The sequence below is a fragment of the Vanellus vanellus genome (genome assembly GCF_965231255.1).
Source record: "Vanellus vanellus genome assembly, chromosome: 13".
NCBI lineage: Eukaryota > Metazoa > Chordata > Aves > Charadriiformes > Charadriidae > Vanellus > Vanellus vanellus.
In genome coordinates, this window is record NC_138918.1 from 4,417,341 (window position 1) to 4,441,793 (window position 24,453).

Here is a 24,453-nt window from a genome sequence, read left to right on the forward strand (position 1 = left end):
AAGCACCAAACACCCCTCTCTGCCCGTGCCTGGAATGGAGGTTTCCCACGTCAGCTGTCAGGATGGCTGCGATGCCAGGGCTGGTTCCTGGGGGCCTGTCCCACCGGGCATGGCGGGCCAGCACCTTGGTGTCTGTGACCCTGCAGAAGGATGGCATGTGGCTCGCTGCAAAACTCACCCCTGAGATATATATAACACAAGCAACCTGGCCGAGGGGGCATGCCGATGGCAGCCTTATTGCTCCCGCTTTGGTTTAAAAGAAATTGGGAATCTCCCAACACGTGTGAGCCCTGACGGTGCTGGAAGATGCTGGGAGGGGGATGTGATGCCAGCAGGCACTGGGGGGGGGGGGGCGGTGGTGGTGCCAGGCGAGGCAGCATGGGATGGCATTGAACCAGGCTGCAGGGTGGCAGCCAGGAAAACTCCCCGGAGTTGGGGGGGGGGGGGGGTGTCCCAGAGGGGGTGGGACCGATGGGACCCCCGGAGCGTATCAGCCCAGCCACCCCCCTCTGAGTCCCGACTCGGGGCGAGGGGGGACGGCGGCAAAAAGTCCAGAAGAAGAAGCGACTGTGGCCGAAACGCGGAGCTGGAAGGGAGGATGGGAGGACGCCCCTGGCCGCTTTCTGCTCCCGCAGCGGCGGGGTACGGGAGGACAGACGGACGGATGGATGGGTGGGCGGACGGACGGACGGACGGATGGATGCCCTTCCAGGGGGGCCGCCCCCTCTCCCCTCTCCTCCCCTCCACTCCCCTCCCCTCCGCCGGGCCGGGCCGGGCCGGGCGGCGGCTCCTCTCCCCCCGCGGGGCCGCGCCGCCGCTCCCCGCCCCCGCCGCCGCCGCCGCATTTAACGGGGGAGCGCGGCCGCCGCCGTTCCCGTCCCGTCCCGGCCCGTCCCGTCCAGTCGCCTCCCGACCATGGCGCACTCGCCGTTGCTGCTGCTGCTGGCCCTGGCCCTGGCCCTGGCCCTGTCCCTCGCCGCCAAGTCGCCCTACCAGCAGGTCCTGCAGCACAGCCGGCTCCGCGGCCGGCAGCACGGGTAAGCGCGGCGAGCCGGCGGCTCTCCGCCACCCCCCCTCCCACCACCCCCCGGGGAAAAAAAGAAGGGGAAAGGGGGGAGAAACGTGTTTTGGGCTTCTCCCCCCCCCCCCCCAACCCACACACACATTTGCAAAAATCCCGGTGGGAAGCGCCCCCCCCTCCCCAGCACCCCGGGGGTGGCGGCTCCGTTGCAGCCCGGCCCCTCGCTGCGCACCGGCGGGCTCCGGCCGGCGGGCGCGTTGCGCCGGTGCGGAGGCACCGCGGAGGCCGGGGCCGGTGAGGGCACGGCTCGGCTCGGCCCTGCCCGCCGGGAAACTCTGGCTGGGGGCTTTCTTCCTCGGATAGCGACTTTTTCTTTCTTCTTCGGATAAAGACTTTTTCTTTCATCCTCGAATAACTTTTCTTTCTTTCTTCTTTGGATAACTTCCTTCCTTGCTTTCAGGATGCTTAATATCGCAGATGTCGTTTTGGCCCCCCCCAGTGATGCTTTATCGGTCTGTCCCCATTAAGGGGGGGGGAAATGCCCAGATTTTGAACGTTTTGAACATTCCAGACATTTTCTGGAAGCAATTCTCATTTTAATGCATCTATAGAAAAAGAAAATTGGTTCAATGGCAGAGGACTGTCTGTGTGGAGTGGGCACCAACGTACTCTTGACTGGAACCCCCAGTAAGACTTGAAAGTTTTCTTGACAAAAGTAATCACTTATTTACTCATAAACCTTCCGAGCTAAGGAATATCACAAAAAGAGCATGTAGACCTCTCGCGCTAGATGGACAATGCATTATGGATAGAGTAGTTCGAGTCTTCATTGACAGGTAGAAAACTAACCCAATGTTAATAGTTGTTCCCACTGTTTTTAAAATTTTTGGGGAATTAGGAAGGGTGAAAGGATGACAGACCTTTCAGCTGGCTTTTGTCTCTCATGGCGACATTGATTGAACTGTAGCTTCCATTTAAATGGATTGCTGAAGGCAGGGCCATGAAATGCTTTCAAAAAAAGCCCAAAGCTTAAATACCGCAATGTGATACATTATCTGGCAGGGATCCAGGGCAGTATTTATGAAAAGGGGTATGCTGTTTATGTGTCTAATCAGGTACAGAATCCAGCAGCCAAATTCTGGGCTAATGTCTATTTGTAAAACCTCAATAATGAAAGAACTACAGTGATTTACATACAAATACAGGGAGTCTTGTTCTTCATCTCTCTATGATCTGAAACTAAGTAAATCTCCAGTTCTTCTGACAGCCCTGAGACAGAAGTTTGCTCAGACTGGGAAAGTTAGTGCAGTCGTCCTGGTGTAAATCAGCGCACTCATCTCTGCAGAGAGAAGCCTTTTACTCCTTGTACAATCAACAGAGGCACAGGGAAGGTGTGATTGCAGTCCATGCTGGTGCCTGAGGTCTTTGAGAGATGCAGGGAATTGGTATGCCAGGGTTTCCAGATGAAGTGAAGTTACGCTGACATAAATCCAGCCACAGCACTTTGCTCACTGGTTCCCTTCTGATGGAGAGAGCAATTTATACCAGGCTAATTTTTAAACATCAACTGAATTTTGAACATTTATTAACGATGTGCCAAAGAGATACAGTGACACAAAACCAGCCAAAAAGCTCTTGGAAGTGAGGTGTGTTGTTTTGCTTGCAGGAGGGATGTGCAACCGGGATTGCCACCCTTTCTTGCTGTGAGCATCCCCCTCCCCCCCCCCCCCCCATCAATGCTCCTATTGAGCCGAGAGCGAGTTGGGTGGCAGAGCTTGGCTCTGCAGCAAAACTTGGACATCTTAATTAACTTTTTTTTTTAAGTGAATCAGCTCAAGTCTGGGAGAGGAGCTGAGAAGTATATAAGGAACATTAACATTTGAAGATGAAAACCTAGGAGCGTTCTCCCCAAACCCACTTGGCTTTGTGGGCGCTACGTGATGCTGGGGAGCTTCATGGACATAGTAGTCATGGCAGGTAGCTGGGGCTGTACGGTAGATCCTGCTCTTCCCTGCCCCTTCCCGAAGGGCAGCCCCTGCCCCAGCAGTTCCCAGCTGCTGCCTGCCAAGTGCAAGGCTTCAGCTGAAGGGGAACAATAGGCAGTTTTATCCTCGAGTCAGCGCGGCTGGCTGGGAACGGCATGGCAGAGGTGATGAACTCCAACGAGGAGAGGGGAGAGTGTTGACAAATTCATTTTAAGCCAGACTGGGCGAAGGACCAGAACAGGCACCGCGGGGAGCCGCTACTACAGCCTGCCTGTGGGAATCATTGATAACGCGGCCCTGGGGAGGGGGATTTTTCTGCACTGAGGAAAAACTGGGAAGAAGTTTTCCCCGATAAGCCGGCGAGGGAGCAGCAGCCCCAGGGAGCTGCGGTCCCGGGCAGGGAGGAGGGAGCGAAGCAGCGCTGGGTTCAATACTGTCCTGAAGGCGCAAGGGTTTTCTTGGCAGGCTGCTCCCGGGGATAGGGGGGAAATGATCAAACAAGTCCTTCAGTAGCCAGGCTTGTCAAGATGAATATTAGAGGGATTGTCCACTGCCGTCAGCCAGACGCTGAAATCGAGGCAAGGTTTGGAATTTCGATGTAATTGGAACCATATTTCGGTGCGGCGGGGCCGGGGTAGCCGAGGTGGGCTGAGTCAGAGAGCACAGACGTCTCTCTAAGCGATGATTTGGCGTGGAAATTACTGAGGCTGGGCCAGTTTGCACCAGCTGAAAGTTTGGCTTTGTGATTTCTAACTTTTTTTTTTTTTTTTTTTTGTAGTAGATTCTTTCTCCGTGTCCCTCACCTTTTATATAGAAAGGGAATTAAATGCTTTCATGCAGAAACAAACTACTGTTACTGGATATGGCAGTAACGAGGGAAACGGTGAGCCTAATTGCCCCGGGTCCCATGGGCCCTCGCTTTCCCCTCGGGACAGGACGAAGGTGCCAGGGCTGCGCGGGGTCGGATCCTGCCTCCGCAGGGCCCTGCAGCAGCCGCAGCAACAAAGGCTCATTGAAGGCAAGCCAAGCTCCCGCCGAGGCTGGCGCTGGAGTTAGCCAACATATAGGAGACCCTCACGTTAATTCATGCTAATGATGGGCAGGCTGGCCTGTTTTGGAGAGAGCGGAATTTGGGATGCCGGTGAAAAGTGAGCACGGCCCCAGGAAGAGTTGGTGGTCGGGCTGCAAACTCTGCTTTTGTTAATTTTGGTAGGCAAGCGGGCAGCGTCTCAGTCAGACCCAGCGTGAAACAGGCTGCTGTCTGTTTCTCTAAACAGCTCAACAAGACCTTTACAACAGCATCTCCAGACCCCATGCGGAGTTTCATTTGCGCAAATGAAAACTCTGCCTTGGACGGTGCAGAGCACTTCTGATGGGCTGAAGTGATGATTTATGTATTTTGCTTAATTATTTGTTTTCCCTCCATCTGCCTAGCAGCCAATACTGGGCATCGTTTTGGTGCCGCTGCCGCAACTGGGATGCGGTGTCGGTTTTGGGAATCCAGTCTCAGTTGAGCTGAGCATCCCCACCTTGATTGGGTGTTTGCTACACCTCTGGCTTGAGCCCGGAGGCAGTTGGTCGCCTCACAACCCAAATCCATAAATCATATCTCATGCACTGCCCGTGCGTTGCCCACATCTGTGTCCAGGGCTGCTGGCCACAAACCATGGAGATGGCGAGCCAGGCTGAGCGGGGAAATGCTGTGCTGGCCAAACCAGCAGCAAGTAAACTCCCAGCTCCTGTCTGACCACATCTTTGCTCGCTGTGATACCACTTCTTAGAAAGCTGAAAGGCTGCAGTCAGGTCTCAGTGGGGTTAGTCACATATTTGATGCCAAGCGTCTACTTTGCTGGTTGAGAAGCAGCTCTCGGTACCTTATGATAGCCACTGTCCATCTGTGCTGTCGTACCCGCTGTGCGGAAAGCGGAGTGGGCAGTGCCACTTGTTCATCTTCCCCATCAGCAGCTCAGCATCCATGCCCAGAGTTGACTGAGTCTACCATTCAGCAAAAGCACCCGTTCTGGTTTTGGTGCCACTTGGTCCATAGGCTGATAAACATCTGTCCTTCTTTATGTCCTAAACAATAAAATAATGGGGATTTTTTGGGAGGATTTGAATTATTGCGTAACTTTATCGGGTTTTAGCTGGGATCCCGAATTGTAAGTAGCTGTTTACCATAGAAATGCTGACCGAAGTATTATTTTTAAATTAATTTCTTGCTATTTTGGCAAGAGGTGGAACATGGAAAAAAGTCAAGATTTTGCCCTCACTGGAGAAAAAGATACCCTGGCAGAGTGAAGGGAAATCTCTTTCGCTGCTTCCTCCACTTCATGGTAGTCATTGTACAGTCAGATCTAGCAAGTTGAGTTGCAGCTCTCAAAGCTTCCTGCCTTGCAACCCCAGCAGGGCTTTTTGGGTGCTCTTGGGTGGGGTCTGGCTCTGCGCTGGGGGTCAGCACCGAGAGGAGGGAGGGAGGCTTACCAGACCCTCTTCTGCTTTGCCGTCACCTGCAGCCCCAACGTGTGCGCCGTGCAGAAGCTGATCGGCACGAATAGGAAATACTTCACCAACTGCAAGCAGTGGTACCAGAGGAAGATCTGCGGGAAGTCAACGTAAGTACCCGACCGCTGGCCAGAGTCTCCCCAAAGACCCCGTTGTGGAGGTGGGTGCTGGGTGGGAGAAGCAGACGGTGCGAGAGACGTGGGCTTAACGTGTATACGTGTTCAGAATTGCTTTAGCCTTTTACTCCCAAAGAAGTACTCGTGCCTTATTTTTTCTCAAACGGTAATCATGATCGTAAAACACTTAAAAGTTAAGAATGGAAAGTACCATGTAAATACCAACCCTGATGGTTTATTCTAATTGCATTTCTGTGTATACTTATATAGCTCTCAACGCTGTAATGAAGTGCGTACAGGATGTTTTCTAGTACTTCGCTGTGTCTCTCTCCATGCTAGGCTCTATGCTGCCTAGATTTAAAAAAAAAAAGGGGGGGGGGGCGGTGGGAGAGGGAAAGGCAACCCAGAGCTGATGGATATTGGAGGGAATGTAAAATTCATCTAGACGTTTGCTTTGGAAGGGAAAAGGAGAAAGAGGTGTCAGTTTTAGCCAACACTCTCTGATGACTCCACCAGGGAAGTTAATTAGACTTGCAGGCCAATTCCACGTCTAAAAGTGCAAACAATAATATTCAAGTAGTTGTTGCATAAAGTATCTGTGTAAGCAGCCTCGGGACATTCTTTTGAAAGATGTAGTCAGCAGATAATTAAGGCTATGCATGCTTGACTATCTGCCAGGCTGTAGATCAGGAGCAGAGGATCTTTTTCCTTGATGTAGGCCAAACTGGGCTGTCAGACACATTTGCTGGCCCACGCTTTAGCACGCACCACCACGTTACCCAATATCAGTGCAAAGATGCCCCCGAATGGCGCTGGCGGTGGGGAGCAGAGCGCTGGGACAGGTCTGGTCCTGCATCTGCAGGGTCAAGAAGAACAAGCAGCAGAAAATCATCTCCTGGGTTTCTGGTAGGGCCCAATGTAATTTGTAATTAGATCTATAGGAACATGCTGTTCTTTATTGCAGATGAAATAAATTCTGTTTGTGTGGTAAATAGCAGACGTTGAGATCTTGAACTGTTATAACCTATATAGCTTTTATTTTGGTTGCCTTTCTGGGTTTGGCTGTCATGGGGTTTGTTTGGCCATCAGGATTCGTTTCATGTGTCTGGTGTTGGTATTGTGAGGAGGGAGGCCAGATAAGAATTGTCTCTGTGTATGGCTTTCAGCCTTTCATCGTGCTACCCATTAATTCATCTAAAAGGAAATTTCTGTACTTGAGGAGGATCTATTGCAGGGTGTACCATATAGTGAGCATGTATAGTGGTTTCCCTTATGTCCAATTGTCTTTACAGGAAAAAAAAAAATAAAGGGGAGGCAATATTGTAAAAAACAAACAACTCTCTCCCTTTAATTCTACAAAACCACCAAACCTGGGAAGACTTAATTTGGGTGATTAGAGTTCAGGGTCTCAATCTTGGCCGAATGGTGGCTTTTTTGACGTAAAATGGATGGGATTACGGAATGGCAATACGGTATCATCATTGCCATTTCTGATAACAGAGTAGCTTAGTAGGTCTCCAAAGAAAATATGACTCAGCTGTGGATGTGGGATGGCTTTGCTGTTATGGTCCCTGAAAGGCAAAGCGATCCAGCCACGGATTTCTCCAGCTCTGAAGCAAATGAGAAACTAACCTCAAGTAACCCAAGTGTGCAGCTGTATTTGGCAGAGACAAACTCATCCGCTTATCTCCAGAAAGAGGTGGTACAACTGGCACCTGGCAATATTTCATGATTTCATTTGAGGAGATGGGGTGATCTCTTCTAACCTCATTTTCTCTGCTTTTACCCAAGTGTCTAATCCAATGATGCATCGCTGAGAGAAAAGCGTACACGGCATTAACCTGCCTGTTAACCTATGAGATAATGTTCCCATTATACACGGAATTTGCTCACTATTCTTCGCTTTTTATCATCTCCACAATGGGTGTTATTGTCTTCTTCTCTCTTTCTAGTCATTTTTGAGCCCGGGCCTTGCTTTGCCTTTTAGCAATGCTTGTGCAGAACAAAAGACACGTGCCTTGACTCACATTTTCCGGAGGACCCTGGGACAGCTCTGATTACAAACGCTTGCTGGTGATGGCTCCCACTGGACGTGGTGTTCCTGGCGTATGGAAGCAATCAGGAGCCATTTGGGCCATAAAGGACATGATGCGTAATGCTGCAGCGGTCACATTCTTAAACCAGTGTCAGGGGCCTGATGCTGTGCCACACAGTGCATTGGCACCCAGGAGAGTGCGTGGGCACAGTTAATGGTGCTCAGCATGAATCCTTGAAACTGGCCCGTTGTGTGGGACTGAGCTGGTCCGTGAGAGGTTTTGAAAATACCAGCTGCCTTTAAATCCCCCAAAGAGACAGGATTTGGCATGTCCGGCAGCATAGCTGGGTGGATCCAGCCTTTGCCTGGGATCTGTAGTCAGAAGTCCTCTCCTGAAGCCATGTGCTTGGTTGTCCCGTTGGCAGGGGGATCCATTCCATCAGCCCAGGTGAGATGGTGGAGCTGGATAAGCATGGTCATTTCCCTCCTCCTCCTAAAAGGTTTTTCCCACCTGGAAGAAGAGCAGTCCTGGGACAGGAGATGCTTGACCCATCTCACCTGCTTCACATTTGCCCTGGCTGTTATCCTCCTTAGTTGCTTAAAGGGTCAGTGGTGCCACAAGTTGGATGCGTGTTGCTGGTACAAATATCTTGTCTGTAGGAAAATAGTTTTGACTGCTTGGATTTATTTTCTTTTCCTGCTCTGAGCACTGTTTCAAGCAGGTAGAAGGGAGGGAGATCAGCGAGAGACCTGGTACTGTAGAGAAGCAAAGCTGAGCTCCTGCAGAGCGACTGGAGGATCAAGGAAAGGCAGCTCAGAAGGTATAGATGTGCCTGGTCTTGTCTCCAGGTACATCACCTTTTGGTCGCTGCTCCAGGCTCTTGTCTGAGAGCGATCGCAGTCACCCTGGGGTGCAGCGGGCGCCGTGCTGAGTTTCTCCATAGCTCTTACCAGAAGCAAATAGGTCCCGGCGGTAAGGCAGAGGGTCGGTGGTGAGGCTTTGTGGGTTTGCTTCCTGAGCAGCATCTTTTGGTCTGTGGAAGTGGAGTGGAGTGCTCTACTGGGGCTGGATGTGCACGATGGAAACTTCAACTCAGGCATCAGAAGAGGACTCTTACCTCTTCATCTGCTTTTCTTCTTGGTTTTTCTTCTCTTTGCTGAAGTATTGGCTCACACAGTTAGGGAGAAATCGGATAGAGGATTTATGTACATTTTTTATCATTGCATTACTTGCTGATGAAGTGAGATAAGACAGTTGGCAGGGAGTCTGACACTGCTTTGATTTTAATGAGCACTGAAACAAGATTGCTTTGGTAATTAGGTAATTTTCCACTTTGGTTTCACCAAAGCCAAAGAAATAGTTTATTTAGAGCATATTCTCATCGTTGTGCCTGTGTTTTTTATATTTTTCTACCTCCCTTATGCACTGGACTCACTTTTCCAGAACTGGCGTTGCAATTGAACACCTCCCCACACATTTTTTGTCTTAGGAATGAAAAGACAACTGTCATAAATGGGGGTTTTGATTATTTCTTGAAGAATAACTAGTGGCAGTAAGTTTCTCCTTAATACGTTCCCCTTTTTTTACTTTTAAATTTACTTGCCTTTCTTGTCTGATGTACTTTCCTCAGTTCAGGAAAAAAAAAAAAAAGACTCTCTGGCACTTATTTTACAAAAACAAAACATATGGATTTTATTACAGGAAATTATTACAAATGGATCTTTATTCACTAATATATGCCTAAGCTTATTTTTATTACCTTGAAAAATGCACTTAAAATTTAATTTCAGATCCTAAGACTGCAACAGCAGTGAAACAATGACTACTAAAAGCCAGGGAGCTTGCTTCCGCAGTCCGACACAGATAGACATTTAAGACACACAGTGTTTCAAAACCAGCGGCTGAAAAACTAGAGATGTGACCCGAAATTACTCAATGAGGAGGTCAGGAAATTGTGGTCAGAGGTGTTGGAGAGTAGATGACAAATGCTCTTTGTACGGGGGGCATTGCTTATTTAACCCACATCGTTGGCACCCGCCGTGTCCCGGTGTCGCGGTCTGTAGCCGCTGAGCAGACTCCAGAGACGGGGACGGACTTGGCAACTCCAAAGGCTTTTGTGCAGAACCCGCCGCGCGGTGCGGTGGTTGCGAGTGTTCAATGTTCTCAACCGTGAGCTGTTTGCCCCCGGTGATGTAAGAGAAATACTCCTCCCCCGTCAGCAGACTGTTGCTGCAACCCAACCGGAGGAAGACATGTCAAAGGAACAGCCTGCCTCCCGTATGGATGTGTAGGGTACTGTAGCAGCGAGACGCAGAGTCCTGCAGGTGAGGGAGAGCAGCCTTCAGCCACGGCCGTGCTGCTCCTCTCGGATGGCTGGAGGTGGCTGCGGGACCAGCTGGGGGATGCCCTTTGCCCTGACCCGAGCGACCACTTGAATGCTGCCCACGTGCCTTTGGGTGGGCTGGGTGGTCTTGTGCTTCCACCGAGTCCACCAGCCATGGGAGGGCAGATGGCTGAAGCTGAAGCTGGTTTTACAAACCCCATCCTTGTAGGTGCAAAAAAGTCAAGTGTTCGCACCTACGAGGAGCAAGTACCTTTGCTTCTCGTAGGTGCAAACATTTGGCTGAGCACCTCTGTGTTCACCTGGCCCTTTGCAGAAGTTTTCTGGTGCTCAACTCTACACGCTGGCCTGTGAAACGGCATCCCAGTTGATGCTGGTATGTCAGCTTCAGTGGGCACGTGAGATTTGGGGCTTGAATGAGCCCCTGCACGGGTGGAGCTGGCCCCATTGCTGGCCTCGATGCTTCTTGCCGTTATCATCCCTTGTGGGGTGGTGCTGGAGATGCCCACCATCCCGCCAACAAGCAGGCGGTGTGGTCCCTCCATCCCTTCCTGGTGCCCTCCCCTCCCGGCAGGCGCCTGGCTGCTGGGGCAGCCCCGAGCCGGCGCGCTCCCGGCGCTGCAGGCTGCCCGCGTCAGCGTCCTGCCCCTTCCTCACAGCTCATTAATCCCCCATCGATCTATAAATAAGCCTTTTAAACCCTACGTCAGCACTCAGGAATTATTTATGCTGAACTTTGGAATGATTTCACTTTAATCAGCTCTTTGTCTTTGATTACAGGTCTGAACCAAGGGAAATGTCTAGACTGGATTTAGTTTCTAGGGTGAAAAAAAGAAAAATCGGAGGTAGGGGAGGGAAGTGGCGGGGGGAGAAAGCGTGTGTTTCTAATGAACGCGAGACGGGGGGGGCTGGGGAGAGCGGAGCAGCAGGGTGTTAAGATCTCCAGTAGTCAAAGGAAGGGATTGCTTTAGGCAAACTCTTTCCCACATGGAATATATAATGTCTAGACAATCAGTCTGGGTTTGCTTTGTAATTCTCTTAGGAAACGGTGACACAGAATTTATTTGCTTCTGTCACAGAAAAGCAGGTATTTGTTTCACTTACTGGCTCTTAATTACCCGGAAGAATTCCCTCTTAAACCCCAGGCATTTCCACTGTTTGTTAACAGTGTTAAAATGATGACAAATATCTGAAGCTTGAGGATTTTCCTTTCATTTTGAATGCGTGTGCTGAGGCTCGGCGACGCAGCAGCTCACTTGTCTCGAATCCAGCCGGGAGCACAGAGGAAATGCTCGGCTTTGGGAGGAACACCTATTCCCTCGCTGTCTCAGCCCCTCCATCAGCTGGCCTTGCTCCTTTCACACCAAGTAAAGAGCAATAGGTGACAGAACCCTCTGTGAGAAATGAATGGGCAACTTCTGGATTTTTTTTTTCCTTCTTCTTCTTCCCCCCCCCCCCCCCTCGGCTTTTTTTTCCTCTTGTTAACATAAAAACGTATTTCCTCAAATGGCCAGCTTCGAGAAGCTTTTCTTTTGCGTTGAGCTGCCGACAATGGCTGCAGCGTTCAGGCGGCTCGCTCTTATTTAGGGTCTGCAAATCTGCAGGATGGCCCCGAGTCCCCGGGATGGGGTTTCTGACACCTTTGGTTTTATTGGGGCATAGCGCTTGCTCAGAGCAGCAGTTTGCCAACAGCCCGAAGGAAGCGTTGTACTGAGGGTACATCCAAAGATGGGTGTGCTGCGGCACTGCCCAGGGTACCCATGGATGCACATCCCACCACCGGTGAAGTTTGTCCTTGCAGCGCTCATCCCGAGCCCTTCTGCCAGCGCATCCAAGAGCAAGGCTGCTCCTCCCCCTCCAGGGCTGTCTTGTGGCTTTTGCCATAAGTAAGCAAATAATTTCTGGTGGTGGACAAGAATGGGGTGAAATGAAGGGGAAACTCTTGGCTGGTTTGGTGGAGCAGCCGTACCGCAGTTGCAGTGCGTCGCCCAAAGAGTGATCAGAAGTGACAGCAGCAGTCAGCCGGGGAGATCCCCAAATCCCGTGGGAAACGCGCCCAAATGAACCAGCGCTTGCAGTGTCTCACACAGGTTATCTTTTGGGACCGTGGCATCGGTTTCTGTCCACTGTTTGTACAAAGTCTCCTGGAAAGTGTGGTTTTGAAAAGAAATTGTGTCTGCTTTTGTTCTGTGGAGAAATTGGCGACATGCAGCCCTGAAGGAGATAAAAATTGTGGTTTGTCTTTTGTTCAAGTCTATATTTCTAACGAAGTCTGCTTAGAAACATCACCAAATATGGATGGAAGCGCAACTATAGCAAATAGAGAAAAAGCAGTGAGACGCCGTCAGTTAATCTGCCATATCCATCTCTTATTCCAGAGTGATCAGTTACGAGTGCTGTCCTGGATATGAAAAAGTTCCTGGAGAAAAAGGCTGCCCAGCTGGTAAAAATATGTTTGACAATTTTTAGATTTCTTAAAATTATACAGCTGCCTAGTAAAGGGAAATGTTAGAAAATTACTCAAAGTGGATTTGATTATTGCAATTTGTGCACAATATTGCCACGAACAAGCCAAAAATGGACTCAGCAGAGCATCAGCTGAGTGACAGATCAGCTCCAAAGCGTGCAAAATGTTCCAGACAACTTATGATCTTGGTTATAATTAATCTTAATCAAGCAGGGGAGGGCCATAGGGAACTACTTATTCCACCAAGTAACACAGCCGTCTTGGAAATGCAATACAAAGGAACGACAGAGTAGCAGACAGCTCTGCCAGTCTCTGCTCATTTTTATTCTGGCAAGCATGAGGTTAGCAAAATCGCATTTAGGAGAAAATACAGTTCAGCCACCGGTGGGGGTTGGGAGGGAGTGAACTGGGTTTATTGAAGAAAGATGTATTTTGCTTTTGCTTTCTGAACGCTTCCTTCCACAAAAGTTTGCTGCCGCCCAGTTAAGCACGTGGGCTGGTGTGACCGGGTCAGTGGAGACCGAGACTGGTGGTGAGCTGCCAGCTCCGAACACCGAAAGCCTGAGCACAAACAAGGCTTGGGTGAAAGCACTGAGTAGCTTCGCTTGCCTCAGTTCACATCCGTATAAATCCAGAGTAACTCCACTTAGACCTGCAAAGGCGCAGTAGATCCTGGATTACGCTGCTGTAATTGAGGCTGGAGCTGTCAGGCTATGATTATTTATTATCTAATTCATGAACAGATACGAGTTCCCTGACATGCTTCGTTTCCCCAAGTGTTCTCACCAGCGGTCTCCTTTAATTCAGTGCGGCGCGGGAAGGATGAACGGCGTGTTGGGAACATAACCTTCTCTTCTTTCAGCGCTGCCGCTTTCAAACATCTATGAAACCCTGGGAGTTGTTGGGTCTGCCACCACGCAGCTCTACTCCGACCGCTCCAACCTAAGGCCAGAAATCGAAGGACCTGGAAGTTTTACGATTTTTGCCCCGAGTAACGAGGCCTGGGCATCCTTGTCTGCTGTAAGATATAATCCCTCTTCTTTCTCCTCTTCCTTTGGCTTTCCCTAGTGGAGACCCAGCTCTGCAGGGATCTGGATCCAGCCCTATCTAGTAGAACAGACACAGTCCTGCTCTGGGAAGGACTGTGAATTTCTAAGATGGGAATCGCTGTACTGGTCCATCAGCTCCAGAGGTTTGTTTCTGAAAGACCCAACACCAGCGGGATGTGGATGCTCTCCAGCAGGTGGATGTAAAAGTCACCTCATTCAGTTTTCCCTGATTCTTATCATTAGAGATTGCATTAAGACGTGCAGCAAGAGACTTTCCAGCCCTTTTGGTTTTTCTTGTTGACCCTTACTTTACCACTCTGGTTTTCTTAATAATTTTTACACGTAGCCAGTCCCAACTGGAGCCTCTGTAAACCTTCAGCCTTTCTGCATCAATGTGTTCCTATGCTCAGTTACACATAAATTTCCTTTACATTGGTTTTGTTTTTCTCATAGAATCATAGAATCAGTGAGGTTGGAAGGGACCTTTAAGATCATCAAGTCCAACCATTAACCTACCCTGATAAAAACACCACCACTTCTAAACCACGTCCCTAAGCACCTCATCTACCCTCTCACTCCGTCTCTTGTGAAATTTCCACTCCTGAAATTGTCACCGCTGTCCTGCTGGTGCCCCGATCCTAGTGGAGCATCTCTGTGAGCAGGGGACAGTCCTGATTATACAAACCCTGTCCAGTTACATCCCATGTTTAAATCACTTGTCCATAACTATGTAAGAACAACTGCTGGTGTAGGGAGGGGACATCTTTTTGGCTCTCCCCACTACCAAGCCTCTACCCCAAACCTGCACCAGCTGAGCCTCTTGCAAGGACAATGCAGTTGGGGAAAGGTCTCCCGGTGTATTTGTTCTTGGCCCTGAGGGATGTCTTTTGTTGTGTCGATGCAGTGATCCCACACTGGAGCTTGCTGCCATCGTCCCTTTGTCTGCCCAGGCTGGGGGTGCCAGAGCTGCTAGCTGCTGCTGTGAGGCAAAAGATGACGATTTACGAAAGTCAGAGCTCTTAATTTGCACAGATGGCTTAAGGCTCATCACTTAATACGCATGCACACGTGCGCCTTGGAAGCACCTTGGATGCAGCCAGACCTCCTGGCTCTCTCTAACACCCGGCTTAATTGCCCTTAGCCCTGAAAAATGATTTTTTTCTGATTTTCAGGAAACCCTGGATTCCTTAGTCAGTAACGTGAACATTGAGCTGCTCAATGCCCTTCGCTACCACATGGTGAACAAACGGGTCCTCACGGATGATCTGAAACACGGGTCAACGCTTAACTCAATGTACCAGGACCTGCCTATCCAAATTCACCACTATCCCAATGGGGTAAGACATTTGTGTTAAACCCACCCACACTGAGCTTGCTTTTCTGCTGCCTTGCACCTCCTACACTCTCCTTGGACCTCCAGGACCCCGTAATGCTTAGGTTGACAGCTTGTCCTGGTTTGATTTAGGATACATATTTAGAAGGAGCTTGGAAAAAAATATTTATAAGCAGATAGTTTCATCGGTGCTGTTGCAGGGAAGTTGCCCACGTTGCTGTATAACAGCATGCTTGCCTAAGTATTGGGTTTTGCGTATTTTCGTAGTCTCGATGGTGCAGGGTAGACAAAACCACTGATTATTTTCAAAGCTCTTTAAACATGAACTGTTTCAAACATTCTTGATAGAGCATTCTCATCCTTTGTGTGTGTTTTTTTAGCAAACCACATTTCTGCTCCTGCTGATTCAATATTACAGTGCTCGCTGCGTTTGAAATAGAAAACCAGCAGAGGCTGCTTTACCTTCTTCTTTTAGTGCACATAACACCCCATGGCTCTTTCCCTCTGCAGATTGTGACTGTGAACTGTGCCAGGCTCTTGAAAGCTGACCACCACGCCACCAACGGAGTGGTTCATGTCATCGACAAAGTCATCGCCACCACTACAAACAGCATTCAGCAGGTCATCGAGACTGAAGAAAGCCTGGAAACTCTTCGGGTGAGTTCACCCTACGTGTGCTCCAAACTCTTCGGGTGAGTTCACCCTACGTGTGCTCCAGGGCTGCTGAAAGATGGTCAGTTGTCCCACTCCCACTGAAATCGTCATGAAGAGCTTGCCAGTGCTCAGGTGCTGTGACCCTAAAGCTGCTGATAAAATCCTTGTACCAATATAGTTTATTTTGCTTTAGGAAGAGAAGCGTTTGATATCAGCGCAAGTAGGGTTTTAGGAGAATAATTGTCACCTTGCTATTGCTGTCAATAAAGACACGTGGACCTAGCTGCTCACTCTTCTATAGGAATCTTAGCCTTAGGAGACATTCACTGTTCAGATTTTATGAGTACCAATTTATTTGCCTTGGTATCTGCCAAGTTCAGGAATAACTTAAGAAGCGCAGGGGTTTTGCAGTCAGCCGGCTGTGGGTTCTGATCTGAATTCTTCACTGGAGCTATGGTGACCCTCTCCAGGCATATCAGGGTATTCCAGCTAGCGCTCGGTCTTGCCAAAAAGGGCTCTTGTACTCAAATTTCTGGAGTACAAGAGAACCACGGGGCCAGATCAAATTTATAAAGGCACTAACGGGCTGAAAGAAGCTATTCATGACTCTTTGTAAGTCCTCTGAAACTACAAAAGCCGTAATAAATCTGGGCCTTAGTGTGCGCCTGGACGAAGTTGCCGACCTTTGTATTCTGGCTGAATGCATTCTACCCTCTCTCCCCATTGCTCTGAAGGCCGCTGTGGCTGCTTCTGACCTCACCAGTTTGCTGGAAAGCGAAGGCCAGTACACACTCTTGGCTCCTACCAACACAGCCTTTGAGAAGATCCCACGAGAAACCCTGAACAGGATCCTGGGGGACCCAGAAGCCCTGAGGGGTAAGCGCTTGTTTACTGAGCCCACTGGGAGACTGAAGAGTATTCAGTTCTTGTGAATTCCTTCTCAAGGACATCTGAACAGCTCCTTGAGACACTCTGACAACAGCTGCAGTAAACACATTTGACAGACTCCAGCTTTTTAAACCGGACAGCCAAGACTTCTTTGGATGTAGACATGGTAGACGTGTAGATGTGGCAGAGAGAGTGTTATCCAGATACGGAGGAGGGGGCTGAAGCAGTCCCTTTTCCAAGTTTTCTTTTAGCACTCCTGTATGTGATAGTGAATTCTATCAATCCAGCAAGATGCAAGAAAACTAGCGTCTCATCAACGTAACTCCCCCTAACAACCGAGTGAAATAACCACACAGAACCATTTGAAGTTGACAAAGGTGTATAAAAATTACCCTTTTTAGGCACGTCATTTCCCAGGCTGCTGAATGAAAACCAGCCCGATTTAAAATGGCTCACATCTTTTGGAGTGGAGCCCCATACAGTGCTGTACAGGAGGCCCTGTACAGGACCGCTAAAAGATGCAATAATTCCATAGCTGATTTTTCCAGCTCACTAAGACACTTGCTTCTCTTACAGACCTGCTGAACCATCACATCCTGAAGTCAGCCATGTGCGCTGAGGCCATCATCGCTGGCCTGACGATGGAGACTCTGGAAGGAACCACCTTGGACGTGGGCTGCAGTGGGGAAGAGCTGACCCTCAACGGGAAGCCCATCATTGCCAACAAGGACATCTTGGCTACCAACGGTGTCGTACATTTCGTTAATGAGCTGCTGATCCCAGACTCAGGTACTGGTGCCTCTCTGCACCTTTCTTTCTGTTGCCTTTTTTTTTTTTTTTTTTTTTTTTAATTTTGTCAAGGAAATACTGGATTTAGAGGGTGTAGATATTTTGTAGTGGTGGGGGGATTGCCTTTAACGCAAGGTTACTATGCGTTGCTTTTCTTCTCAGCTAAGACCCTGTTTGAGTTGGCACAAGAATCTGAAGTTTCCAAGTCTACGGACCTTTTCAGACAAGCTGGTCTCAGTTCTCATCTAACTGGCAGTGAGCGAGTGACCCTCCTTGCCCCAGTGAATGACGTGTTCAAAGGTAAACCGGGGAGCAAATCCCTTTTTTCTATGAGTTTGGCCCACGGATCTCCTTCAGAGAGTCTTCAGCCAAGTTTCCATGCAGAAGCATGCAAGTCCTCTCTCGAATGTCTCAGCTATAGGCAGTGGCATCTAGCTTTAAAATTAAAACCTGATGCAGATAATAGTCTGTATTTGCACTTTTTTAGTGTCTCAGTTGTCCTTTTAAGTGAATCACTCGTTCTTTCCATACTTTTTGCTGCAGATGGACTCCCCGTTGTTGACAGCAACATGAAAAACTTGCTGCTGAACCACATTGTTAGAGACCAGCTCTCCTCTAAATATCTTTACCATGGGCAGAAACTCCAGACTCTGGGTGACAAGGAACTGAGAGTTTTTGTGTACCGCAATGTAAGTTCCTGCAGTGTGCAGTGCTGTATATGGCTGAGTGATGCTTGATGTCTGTAACGTTACAGCTGTCATGTAAAAAGTGTAATTGAGCATTATGGAAAGTATAAAAAAATATCTCTTTTGAAGCGTATGCTAATAAAGTCTTTTTTTTTTTTTGTGCAATTTTGTTTGCAGAACCTTTGCATTGAAAATGCCTGCATTGCTGCCCATGACAAGAGAGGAAGGTTTGGGACCCTGTTTAGCCTGGACAAAATGTTGACTCCACCGTCTGGCTCAGTGATGGATGTTCTCAAGGCAGACCATCGCTTCAGGTGACCTTTCTGCTCTTCCTAAGCGCTAGTTAGGAGCAGAAGAGCTGCCAAAGCGGTTTCTGTTTATTATGGGTCGTAGTCATGACTATAAATGTTTTTTTTTCTAACATAGAAAGAGCATCCAAAACCGTGGTCTCGTCCCTAAATTATAGGGAGCGAGACTTCAAATAACCCTTCAATGAACTGTAAGCCAAGAGTGTGTGGTCCCGCTTCATACAGTAAGAAGCTGACTCTGATACCTTCTCTGCCCATCAGAGCCACTGTGGCCAGCCCTCTCTGTCCCCTCGCTGCCATTTGGTGCCCAAAGGTTCAGCATTCCCAGCTTGCTTTGCCATTTCTCAGATGTTCTGGTTGGACCTCACAGGCTCCTTTCCTACCTAATCAACTTTTTGGTTAATTGATTTGGCTAATTGTCCCTGCCCATGGCAGGGAGGTTGGAACTAGATGATCTTTAAGGTCCCTTCCAACCCAAACCATTCTTTGCTTCTGCCATTTGCTGGACCCCAGCAGGATTTTGCAATTGTAACTTCCCAGCTCTCTTTTGAACACAACGTGCAATTGCTCAAAGACCAACCAAAGTAATTCATAGTGAAGCATTTTATGTATGTTTGTCTTGCAGTACACTGGTGGCTGCGATCCAGTCTGCAGGTCTAACGGAGAACTTGAACAGACCGGGTACCTTCACGGTGTTTGCTCCGACGAACGAAGCTTTCCGAGCCATGCCCCAAGGGGAACTGAACAAACTAATGGGTGAGCATCTTTAGAGATTCAGCTGAACAGCTGCTGTGTGTGACTGGCATGGTAGGGGAGGAATGGCTGAGTTTCTCTGCCCTATCTCGTTCTTTGACCCTGTCTGTTGGAAGCATGGGCTTCCTACACAACTGATTTGGATACGCCCTATCCAGCATAAAGCTGAGGACGCGCAGAGCGGCACTGAACTCCCACACAAAGCGTGGGCATGGGCTTATACTTTTCTTGTGCTTGGAACACATGTTTGTAGTCTGTGCTACAAACTCACTATGACTTAAATTCGGCTGTGCTGGCTGGTGTAAGCGAGGTAACCCTAAGGTGTTTCTAGAGGAACCAATTCAATCTCTGCCTTGCAAGTCAGGGATGAAAGAAGTGAGAATGCGGCTGTCAACCACATGGGACCAGGGTGCCTAAAGGAAGTTTTGCAAATAACTTCAGCTTCAAGTTACACTGCACGAAATTTAAGTAGTGAAGGGATGGAGCTGTTGCTCCATCTATGTGTACATGGACAAAGCAGGAAGTCCAATCTGATCCTGAGAAAACAACAAGTGTTTCAGTATAGCACAGATGGAGACCAATATCCCGAAAAGCACAGGCGTGCAGCTGGGTGTGGAAAAAAAACACGGGAATGTTTAATAACGCTCTTCTGGAGAAGCAGCACAATCTTTTATTTTGTTCTTGTTGAAAACTGGCTGTGGTTGGAAACAATGTCAGGTATTTGAGTGTAATGTCTTCTCGTCATTAAAGCCCAACCAAACATTGACATCATAATTTGGGAAGCATCTGCCCTGGTAGCTGGTTATCCTTTTAAGCACAGGGATGGAGGAACTGGTAATATCAGGCTGCACATCCAGTCTAGTGCTTAATATATAAATATTTCAAAACTGTTTTGCAGCTATTGTAAACGGCTGCAGGAATGAAGTATCCCAGATGCAGCCACTTCAGATGTTCTTCTTTTTTTCACGCAAATATTTAGCTTACGCTTCTGATGAAGAAGTGAATCATGCTGGTGAGGACAGGCAGTGTGAACCGGGGCCACCCTAGAAAAACTGTAACGGAAAAAAAAATGATAGTGCATTCAGTTACGGGCAGTGACACAAAAAGTCCCCCTTGCTGAAGGAGCTGCCCTGGTTTTGTAGATGGAAGCCGTCTTTGCACTAGCTGTTCCCCATTGCCTGTCTGCGGGTTTTGTCGGTGATGCTGCATCCTCTAAAGCAGAAGGTGCAGCGGGGCTGCCGGCCCGTGCTGTGCACGTCACCGCCTCTTCTGGAAAACAGATGGCGAAGGGGAAGCATCTTTCCTTCCTAAGTGCAGCTGAGTTTCAAAGTGCAGCTAGATGAGTAGACACTCGGTGGGGGGGGGGGATGAGGCCAGCAACCTGCGAGTCATTAGTGACATTTCTCCTGCACTTTTCCCCTTCCTACCCCGGAATCCTGCAGTTTCAGCCATCGGGATTATTGCTAAGTGACACTGGTGTTGGCGAAAGTATTGATGTTTGTAAATACCCACTGTGCTCTGTCTGCTTCCTTATTTCACACAGGCCTTTTTCTCCCCCCCCCAACCCCCCCGAGACTTCTTTGGGAAGTGAAAGCAGCAACAGAAGCAGGTTCATGCTGTGCACAGTGAGAGAATGAGGGACTGAAAAAAAAAAAAAAAAAAAAAAAAAGAGAGAGGGATTTCAGGTATAGGGCAGGTTTGGTACGTACCGAGGTGGGACATTGGAAGAGTGTCCTTCTGGACTCGCTGGGACCCTGACCTGTCCAGGCAGGAACGGCCTCAATGCCCTAACCAGCTCCAACCCGGTCCTTTTGCCCAGTCTTTTCAATTTTACATTTTTTCCTTGCACTTTCAGGAAATTCTGGTATTTTCCATGTAACGCCATTCCAGCACATGAAATACGGGAAGCAAGCGCTGATGCTGTTTTGCAAATGTAAATGTTTTCTTCCCCCAGGTAATGCCAAGGAGCTTGCCAACATCCTCAAATTCCACGTGGCTGATGAGATCCTGGTGAGCGGCGCCGTCAACGCCCTTGTGAGGCTGAAGTCCATGCAGGGAGATAAACTGGAAGTCAGCATGGTGAGTCACCTCGGATGGGGTTCCGCGGTCAGCGGGGCTGTGGTCCGTCTTTAGCTGTCCACCTCCAGGACCAAGGTATATCTGCGCGCATTTGGATGGTGCGGGAACCTCTTCTAAATGTGCGCACAGACCCACCAAACAGTGTTTTCTGGGCTATAGCAGAGGGACTGTCGCCATGTGTTCAGTTCAACAAGCTGGCAGTCTTGAAATGTGGTTTGCTTCAGCTTTCTCCCCAGAAGACCAATTGTAAATGATTTCCAGGAGCTGTTATAAATTTAAACCTGAGTCATGGGGGGAAAAAGCATAAATAAATTAAACGAATGGCTTGTTCAGCTAACACATCTTTTTTAGTGTAACAAAAATGATCTCAGCATGGGCTCCTTTAACGCAGCAGGATTTATTTAGATGTATAATTTCATTTCACAAATTCTGCACTGCGTTAAGAAAATATAGAGTCCTCTATTGAGGGGGGAAAAAAAAAATCTTTCAGAAAATAAATAACTCAAGACCCACTCTGTGCATAAGGAAGAAAATGCAGGATAAAAACGGAAAGGCCAGTTTTTCCAAGGACACTGAGTTGGCCAACCTGCATGCTAGACTCTTCCCATGTCCAGCCCTGAGCTGCCCTCTCCTGATGCCCTCTCCGCTGGTGGATGTGCTCCGCTGCCAGGGGACAGCGTTCCCAGCCAGCGCACCGCGAAATTCCGTGCTCTGCAGCCTGCCAGCCGCTCCAGGACAAACTGCTCAGGCTATAATTTGTTTTTATATTCTCCTTAATTGGCAAGAGGAACGAAAATGCCTACAGCCATCCAGTAAATGAATGAATGCAAAGAGAGGGCTTTTTTAATAAAATTGGAAACCGCCGATGACAAAAGTTTCTAATTTTCTTTTATTGTTTTTTTTTTCCTGAACAGAAAAACAACGTAATACATATCAACAAGGAGCCAGTTGCTGAAAGCGATATCATGGCCACAAATGGTGTGATTTATGCCGTGAACTCTGTCTTACAGCCTCAGGGTAGGTCCTTGGTTAGAAATATGTAGAGCCGCACCATTACAGTAGAGCTGCGTTGGGAGGGAGAGGTGACACAAGGCAATTGCTTCAGTTTATTGAGGAGGATTAGTCTGTTATGGGATTTTTCAACACATCCTCCAAAATATTGGAAGGAAGCAGCCTGCGTGCTTGGAAGAGTATTTCAATGCTATCTGTGTCCCACCCTTAGCTTCAAGGCCACAAGAGAGAGGTGACGAACCTGCGGATCCCGCATTAGAAATCTTCAAACAGGCATCTGCGTTATCCAAGGTAAAAGACAAAAAATCTCTCACTGTAGAACTACTGAAATGATATTTCGGTAATAATGATTGGAAGGTAGTGTCACATTCAGATTTTGACTTCCAAAGAGACTGAGTGTATGTGTTGCCTGGAATGACCAATCCTCTCTGCTTACATGATGTAATTATAGAAGAAATAACACATTTTGCGACACGAAGCCTACGGTTTTGCAGCACACTGTGAACGTAACCTTGGCATGGTACTATGTATGTCAACTTCCAATAATGAAGAGTCAGTCATCCGTAGTTTTCGGAGACTACGGATTAATACATTGACATGGAAACCGTTCTTATAGCTGTCGGGGATTTGTTGTGTTTATGCAAACCTTTTATTTTCTTTCCATGCAGGTTTCTCAGAGGAATCCTCGACTAGGTAAAACAACTTCTCTAGTTTGTTTCTGATTTCCATTGTACATCCCTGTCCCTTAAAGAGAAGTTTATTCTCTTGTCTTGCTCCAGGCAAGACGTAGCACAGCCGGGAGGGGAGGGGACAGGGACGTGCTGTGTGTTTGTCCCACCCGACTCGGTCTTCTCTTGCAGCCCCCGTCTACTCCCGGTTACTAGCGAGGATGAAGGAGAACTCGGGTGGATTCTGAGCCGCGTCGTGAGCAACCGCAGTCAGCGCCTCCATCCCATCCGCTCCGGCTGACAGCGAAAGCGAAGGACAGAATCGTTTTTAAAAACCAAATATCACCCTTAAATTTATTTTTGTTTCCAATGAAATGGATAGGAAAAATGAAAAGCCATATATATATATGTATATATTTTAAGACCGTTTTTATTTGGGTTTGACCTTAAAGCTCCCACACTGAGGATAGGTTTGGGGTTTGGGGTTTTTTTGTTTGTTTGTTTGTTTTTTCCTTTTCACAAAGTAGTCACTAATTTGCAATTTTTAACATAGCCAGTTTTGGGCTTGATACGTACGTACAAGGGCGGGCGCTTAATTGTGCGCTGGTTCAGGAGCTCAGAGAGAAGCTTAGAGCTCACCTTGGCGCTGTGTCACTGGGGGAGACCAAAAGGGGCTGAATTAAAGCCCCTTTTCCAGGCTCCCAGTGGTACCTTCTGGCCCTGCAAACTCCAGGCTCCCGAAGTGGGAAGCCAGGTATGATCTCACAACCCCCCCCTCCCCTCCAAACCAGTGCCAGAACTGGGAGATTTTGGCCAGAATGACTTGGCAGGAATTGTGTATGTTCAGCTTTCTGAGCAAATACATCAGCGGGGGCCAAGTGTATGGCTGGGCGAACAGGGATTGCTTTGGAGGAAGCAAATTTGTTGAATTAATTAACCATTACCCAAGCAATTTTTTTTCCTGGGTTTTTTGGTTGTGGTGTTTTGTTTTGTTTTGTTTTGTTTTTTAAAACAAGCATGTGTTTCCTTCTTCCCCTGTGTTTTAAAAGTCTTCCATGAAATTCTGAATTGAGGGCTTTTAACAAAAGCCTCTCTATTAACATTGAGGAAACTGCATGATTATAAGCTATGGTTTGAGCTGTTCTCTTTTTTTTTTTTTTTTTTAAATTGGGTTTTGTTTATGCCTATGGGTTTTAACTGTGCTGCGTTTTGTTCACGAGCTTGAAATGAGAGTTCTCCCTGGCTGAAGCCTGATTAATTTTTAATAATGGTTGGTTTTTTAATAAAAATTAAAAATAAAATCAAAAATATAAATATGACAAGTGATGATAATGCTTGTTTGGTTCTTAGTTTGGTTTGAATTGCCTGATGGCACAGTTTGACCACCTGAGCACTGGGAAAGAGGGGGGTCAGATTTGGTTGGATCGGTATTTACAGGTCTAATAGTCACTAGTGAGCAATGGGAAAGCGTTTCTCCTCTCTGAGCTGGGCCTGTCATCATTTTTCGGTGGCACTTTCACGAGCAGTCACTGTCACACACTTCAGGGAGCACAGGGCAGCTGTGCCCATCCCTCCCGCTGGATGCTCAGCTGCCCTCGCCGACAGCTGGAGCTCTGTGCTCCATGGCATGGTGCCGACGGCACTGCTGCACCCCGTCAGGGCTTTATATTCACTCCCCGGGCAGTTATTACCTTGGTGAAACCCAGGATTACGAGGAAAAAAAAAAAAAAAACAAACAAGAAAAGGGGTATCAAGTACACAATACAA

The 24,453-nt window shown here is 48.3% G+C and overlaps 1 protein-coding gene across 1 annotated transcript; it reads left to right on the forward strand.

Moving 5' to 3' along the window:
• Positions 1 to 915: 915 nt before the first annotated feature.
• On the forward strand, positions 916 to 24,006 carry TGFBI (transforming growth factor beta induced; the record flags this gene model as incomplete). The annotated part of the gene is made up of 17 exons (XM_082490117.1): positions 916 to 1,037; positions 5,520 to 5,618; positions 12,380 to 12,444; positions 13,331 to 13,488; positions 14,690 to 14,854; positions 15,361 to 15,507; positions 16,239 to 16,380; positions 16,969 to 17,181; positions 17,344 to 17,481; positions 17,725 to 17,870; positions 18,045 to 18,181; positions 18,801 to 18,931; positions 20,883 to 21,007; positions 21,922 to 22,024; positions 22,230 to 22,309; positions 22,687 to 22,711; positions 22,879 to 24,006. The coding sequence occupies 17 exons, from the start codon at positions 916 to 918 to the stop codon at positions 22,932 to 22,934; spliced, it is 2,052 nt and encodes a 683-aa protein (XP_082346243.1). The 3' UTR covers positions 22,935 to 24,006.
• Between the last annotated feature and the right edge of the window lie 447 nt (positions 24,007 to 24,453).